General features: G+C 42.8%; 1 protein-coding gene across 10 annotated transcripts in view; it reads right to left on the bottom strand.

Annotated features, from left to right (window-relative positions):
* RGN (regucalcin) overlaps nt 1-5,802 on the bottom strand; it is a 31,444-nt gene extending 25,642 nt beyond the window's left edge. Inside the window, exons 1-3 of one of the 10 annotated variants that reach the window (XM_019649595.1) lie at nt 5,567-5,802; nt 4,001-4,177; nt 1,812-1,994 (exon numbers count right to left, since the gene is read on the bottom strand). In XM_019649595.1, coding sequence (XP_019505140.1) covers nt 1,812-1,994; nt 4,001-4,169 — 352 coding nt within the window. In that variant the 5' untranslated portion in view covers nt 4,170-4,177; nt 5,567-5,802. Of the gene's footprint in view, nt 1-1,811; nt 1,995-4,000; nt 4,181-4,412; nt 4,436-4,491; nt 4,559-5,566 lie in introns of those variants that run through there. The other 9 variants (XM_019649578.1, XM_019649616.1, XM_019649603.1 and 6 more) reach the window with 9 other exon arrangements.
* Between the last annotated feature and the right edge of the window lie 846 nt (nt 5,803-6,648).

A 6,648-nucleotide genomic window follows, 5' to 3' on the forward strand; every position in this document is an offset into this window, starting at 1 on the left:
AAAAAAAAAAAAAAAAAAAAAAAAAAAAAGAATAGAATGGACTTTGGCTAATTTATAAGGTTGTTATTATAGGAGATAAATGAGAAATTGGTGTGAAATGCATTATTTAAGTTCAAACTGTAGTTAAAATTCATTTAAAGCTGTATGTAAGTCATTCTGCAACCATCACAGTAAAGATTGGTTCAAGCTAGAATCATCAAAGAATGTAAAATGTAAATGAGAGATTTTGATGAGAACTACGATATTTACTTGGACTTAAAGTATCTCCCCATGTTGTAGTCTGCACCAAGATGGCCCCTAATGATCCCTGCCTCACAGTATTCACACCGTTGTATAGTTCCCTCCACCATTGCCTGTGTGACCAATAGCACATGGCAGAAGTGATGCTATGCCATTTATGAGATTAGTTATAATAAAACTAGCTTCCATCTCCCCCCACCCTCTCTCTCTCTCCACCAGCCCTGGGGGAAGCCACGTCCAGAGCAGTCCTATGGAGTGGCCCACATGATAAGAAACTGAAGCGTCCTGCCAACCCCCACATGAGTGAGCTTGGGAAGCAGATCCTCCAGGCCCCTTCAGAGACTCCAGTCCCTTCTGAGGCTGTAGCCCCCACTGACAACTTGCCTGCAATTTCATGACATAACTTTGAACTAGAACCATCCAGCTGAGCCACACCCAGATTCCTGACCTTCAGAAATGATGTAAGATAATAAATGTTTGTTATTTTAAGTCACTAAATTTCAGGGTAATTTGTTACACAGCAATAGATAATTAACAAACCCCACAAAATGCTTATAAATTGCAAATAAAAAATAACAACTATTCAGTGGAAAAATCTGAGAAGACCTTGATTGGGTGATCAAAACTAACATCAACCAAGAGAGACAGACAGTATCCAGATGGGATACCTGAGAAGGCCAAAACATCACCTATGCAGTATTCTAGCCATGAATGTATAGCATTACTCTAACCACAAGGAAATGTTATACAAACACAAAAACATGAGGGACACGAGGAATGTTCTATTGAAAAAGGGGGGAGTTGGGTGGGACTTGTTCTTTAAAAAATTTCAATGTCATAAAAAAAAACAAAGAAAGGCTATATTCTGTTCCAGATTAAAGAATATTAAAGACATGACAACTAAATGCAATACATGATCCTAGACTGGAAGGGGAAATGCTATAAAGGACATTTTAAAATTAACTGAATGGTCAATTGACAAAATTGGAATATAGATAATACATCATATAAAACTATTGTATCAATGTTAAACTTCTTTAAGTTGATAACTATAAAGTGGTCATGTAAGAATATGTCTTTTTTCTTGGGAAATTCACATTGAAGTATTTTAGGAGTAAAGGCACATGATATATGCAACTTACTTTCAAATGATTCTGGAGAAAAATATGTTTATATAGATAGAGAGAGCAAGTGGAACAAAATGTTGACAATAAGTGAATTCAAGTAAAGGGCATACAGGTGTTGTTTCTACAATTCTTACCTTTTTCCTGTAAATTTGAAATTATTTCTAATTTGAACTTCAACAACAAATCCTCTGTATTTAAAACTTATTGAAACCAAAAAAGTACCATACAAATTTTAGTTTCTGTTAGAGACAGAAAGTGAAAGGAATATCTATGAAGTTTTTCTCATAGGATTTTTTTTTTAGTGATACAAGTTACTCAAGTAATAATGAAAAAAACCCAAGATCCATTATGAATAACACTTTTACCACTAAAGCAGTGAAACTTTTATAAGCGATATGGTTTTGTCCCAAGCTCAGTAATAGAGGTGCTAAAGATAAACCATACCAGCAAAGTATCTCCCAGCGGGATCCACCTTCCCGTCATTGAATCGATTGTTTTTCTTGTCTTTATCTACTGTGGCCAGCACAATGGCTGACTGATCTTCCCAGTTCAAAGCACAGAACTTTGTTCCAATTGTGGCAACATAGCCTCCCGACTGGCGGAGGGCCACAGAGCTGACTGGGGCATCTGCAAGAGGCAAACGCAACATTTAGAATGCAGCAAGCAGTCCAGTGGCTCAGCAGCATGTTGCGACCATCAGGCCACCTGGCATCTCCAAGGATTCCAGCTCTTTCGACAATGGGAGTGCTCTCTTCCTTCTGTTGAATAGTGAAGGCTACATAACCGAGTATATTTGTTGAGAGTGAACTCGGTGTGCTGCTCTGTATAGCAGGAACAGAAAGGTGAATGAAACCCAATTCTTCTGGAAGCTGCCAGCCTAGTGGGAGAAGCAGGGAAGTCAAACCACAGCAGCCACCACACGGTGGGGCAGGCACCAGGTAAAGTTCAGAGGAGGAGGTTCCTAACTGGGGGAGGGCGCACCAGAGCAGTTGTTACAGAACAAGCGAAGCTCAATTTGACAGATTTCCAGGAAATTCAGAGACAAACTTTGTTTAGTTCCAGCAACTAGGTTTTGTGACGTCTTTCTCTCCCTCCAATACATCATTGCCTTTTTTAAGGGGCCGTATTTAATTAGAAATTAAATTTATTTAACTAAAGAAAATATTTTTAATTTGTTTAAATTAAATATTAATTTAATTTAATTAAAATATTTTATTTAAATTGTATTTAAATCTAATTCAATTTAAAATAATTTAATTAAAATAGTTTTTCAAATCCTTTTTGGAAGTAGGCATGATAAAAGTAATAAATAGAAATGTAGCTGTAGTGATAAAACACATGTCTTCATCTTATTACTATATTTTGTATTTATTTATTTAGAGAATTTTTATAAGAGTTTATTTGAACCAGGGTGATGATATATGCTGGGGAGCAAGATCTAAAATGCTCCCTGTATTTTTAAATTTTAGGGTTTCTGGGTTTAATATTCTTCAGTGTATAAGGAAACTTCTTTTTTTTCCTTTTAAGTGGAGAGATTATTTACCATGGTGAGCAGTCACCAGAACCAAATTTATCAGAATTTATTTTGAAAACGTTTTCTGAACACCTATTCAGTGCAAGGTGCTGGGTGCTCTGGGAGCAGCTTTCAGCTAAAAGTCCTGCTCAGAAGTTGATTTGAGCCACTGAGGGCCCCAGGGAATGTGCAGGACACTATTAGGAGGGTCACATTCTCATTAGGGATCCCAGCCTGTGGCTTGAGAGTTCTGTTAGCCTTCTAAGCTACTGCTGACACCACAAGCCCTTTCCACGGTTTGGGGGAGGGGTGTGTGCAGATTAGGGTAGGAATATACCCCTAATGTGTATATGCTGGGAAAGAGACGAGGAAAGGCCCGGGTCCCTCCCCCTACTCTGACCTCAGTGGCCACAGTCACTTTGCTTCCAGCCAGTCACATCCATGAGTGAATTAAAAAGTTTTTCCCTCTCATAAAAATAAAGTTTGAGGTCTTCAGTTCTGGGTTGAGAGTGAAGGTCCCAGTGTGTAGGAATTCCTGGTATCTCTTCCCATGAACACAATAATGAAAACAAGAAACTTCTTTCTCTATGGCTTATCAGTCATGTCCATCCCTTTGGGCCACAGAATGTCATAAACCCTTCCTCTGGAAATCACATAGCCATAAACAGAATCACACTCCAAAGCACTGGAAATTCTATTTTGTACATTGAACAGATTAGTTCTGGTTGATGCTTTATAGGTCTAAAAGCTCTTTTCACATTCAAAGAAGAGGTACACTTTTTTTTTAAATTAAGTCCTTGGTCTGACCCAAGGTAAATACTGGGTCTCAAGCTTTCAATGCTGTTATCTGAAGGTGTTAAAGAAAGATTCTACAGTGACTCCTTATCAGACCAAAATGTTGCCCCTCCCCCACAGAGGAAGACGAAAGTATTGACTATCCGGAGTTTACTCCTGGGTCAAAGTGGGAGGTGGGAGGACAGACAGCATGGCAATCCAAAAGTTTTAAAGTCTATTCAGCACGCTTTAACATGCCTGTGGGAATGGCATCTTAGGTGGTCCTGCCCCTCCCCAGGGAAAAGATGGCTAGCTCAGTGGATCTGAGCCTGGCTTTCATCCTTACCCACAGTCATTTGTTGCACTCGCTGGCTGAGCGAATCCCACCGGCAAACCCTTTTTGCAGGAATATCTACGAAGAGCAGAGAGTTGGACGCTTCCTCCCACACCGGAGACTCACCTAACCGGCAGTTCCCTGGCAGGACGCACTCAATCTTAATGGCAGACATTGTCATGAGGAAATCTACTGAGGGCGACAGAGACAAAATGAAATGTAATCACAAGGAGCAAATGCAGCACAACACCTGGCTTGAGACCCTGGTAAGAGCCCAATACAGATTGAGTTGTTTTTATTAGAACTAGGAGGGCTGGACACACTTTCTCCAAATCAGAACGCAATATGCAATGGTGCAGGAGGAGATGTACCTGAAAAAGAAGAGCTGATAAGCAATAACATGAGACATCTTCAGTCAACTTACCAGGGCTTTTTTTTTTTTGAGAGAGAGAGAGAGAGAGAGAGAGAGAGAGAGAGAGAGAGAAACACTCCAACATCCACACCTTGGCGCTGGTGACCTCAGAGAGCTAGCAGCTCAGAAGAGGCAAGGGCGCTCTTTATGCCAGCACCCTGTTCCCCAAGGTAGGTCAGGGGGCGGGCAGCTCCCTCATTGGTGGCCCCTCTGGGAGTCTGCAGGTCACCTTCTCCTGCTGCCCTCCCCACCCATTGCTGTTGATTCACTTTGACCGCTCAAAGGCCAGAGCCTTCTGCTCTGCATTTTTCTGACTCCATTGTAAAAAAAAAATATGTTCATCAGTGATAATACACTAAATTAGAATGAACATGGATTTTCAAATTCAGACAATGGAAGGGATGGAGAAAAGGACATGGTCTGGACACCCTTGTAGAGCTGACAGCCCCTCAGCTATTTCTTGCTGCCTAGGAAGGCACTGTGCCAATTTGGCAAGGAGTCTTGAACTTCACAGGCAGGAACATTTTATGCTGGGACTTTAGGCCAGAGACTGTGTGACCAGTGAACAGGGAGAAGAAAATGAAAAATTATCAGAGAGGAAAAAACATTGCCTAAGAACCCCATATGGGGGAAGAAAAACAGGCAACTTTCAAGAGCGTTCTCTCTTTCCTAAATTGCCCTGATGATGACCAAAATCACCTGAATCTTCATATTTTCTCTCTGGCATCTATCTGCTTTGAAGAAAGTGGTCCCACACATGGATGGGCAAGTTAATAATGGGAGGAAAAGGAAAACAATCCAATATTTGGTTTAATATTTCCTTCAATAAACTGCATTTTTTTTTAGAAACACAGCTCAAATCGGCCTCAAATACCGACTGCCAGTGTGAAAGCATTTGCAATCTTCATTGACTGTTAAAAATTGGCACGGGCTCCAAAGGCCTGCGTGTTATCAGTCTGAGATAAGGCCCAAGATCAGACGCGGGGCTTTTGCAATAGCAACTTTTAACCCCACGCTCGCTTGCTCAGTCGTGCAAGCCAGGGACTGTCAAATGTTCCCTTTCTGCCTGGGCTCCATACAGGGAGTGCAGCCCGACAGGAGTTCGTGGCCACAAACGGGTGGCTGGGTGGTGGTGGTGGTGGGAGCGGGGACGCTGCGGCAGTTACCTGCTACACCTGGGCACCTGTGTGGGCGACGGGCCACTCCGCTATCTAGTAGCGCCGCTGTGGCCTCAGGCGACAGCGAGGCCCTCGGAGGCTGAAGGTCGATCCCGCCTGGTCTCGGGCGCGGGTCCGTGGGTAGGCAGAGGGCAGTCAGTGTCCTTCCCACCGTCCCTGGTCGGAAGATCAGTCTGAGAGGGTTTTGCTCGGCTATCGCCAGACCTTTCCAGGGAGGGGGCAGGGAAGCTAGGCTGGTGACTTCAAGGTGGCTCAAAGGTCAGGCAGCGGAGCGGGAGGGGGCGTGGGCGGGAGGGGCGGCACTTAGGCTGGGGGTGGGGGTGAAACCGGTAAACCCCAACGCTGTCCCTGTCCTCCATCTCAGCTGGAAGAATCCTGTAAAGCCACCCGGATAGGGCGGTGGGGCCGAGGCTTAGAGACCAGTGAACCTAGGCTTTGGAGTTTGGACGGTTAGCTGGTTTCTCTTAAACAAAAAGTTAAAATGTTTAACCGAGAGAGTAGGTGGAGGGTCGGTTCAAATAAACAGGTTAAAAAGGAAAGAGCAAAGCTGTTAAATACATCCTCTCTTTTCCTAGTGGAGAAGATCCTGATGGCTGGAGGCCAACTCTTGCAAAGACATTTTTGGTGGGGGGAAAGGAAAGGCTTGATTTCACAGCTTCACATTGTTCATTGAGAGCCTCCATGTAGTCCTGGTCCTGCCACCTCACCACCCACACTTTTTCTAAATAACCCACAAGTTGAAAATATTAAAACAAATTAAAGGAGGGAGGTAAACAGAATGGTGGTTGCCCTTGGGGAATGGGAGCCAGGGATTAACTGTGAAGGGGAGTTAAGAAAATTTTCTGGGGGTGACGGAGCTGTTGGGTATATCCTGATGGAGCTTTGAGTTGCACAAGTGTATACCCTGTCAAGCATCACCCAGTGGTATGCTTGAGATTTGTGCATTTTATTGAATGTACTGAATTCAAGGTCAGTATTCTTTATTATTTATGTCTCTTAAATCTAGTGTCACATTCCTTGCCATCTGCACTATCCTAAAACCCTTTAGAACACTCAAATCACAATCATTG

This window comes from Hipposideros armiger, unplaced genomic scaffold, assembly GCF_001890085.2.
Source record: "Hipposideros armiger isolate ML-2016 unplaced genomic scaffold, ASM189008v1 scaffold_7, whole genome shotgun sequence".
NCBI classification, from domain to species: domain Eukaryota; kingdom Metazoa; phylum Chordata; class Mammalia; order Chiroptera; family Hipposideridae; genus Hipposideros; species Hipposideros armiger.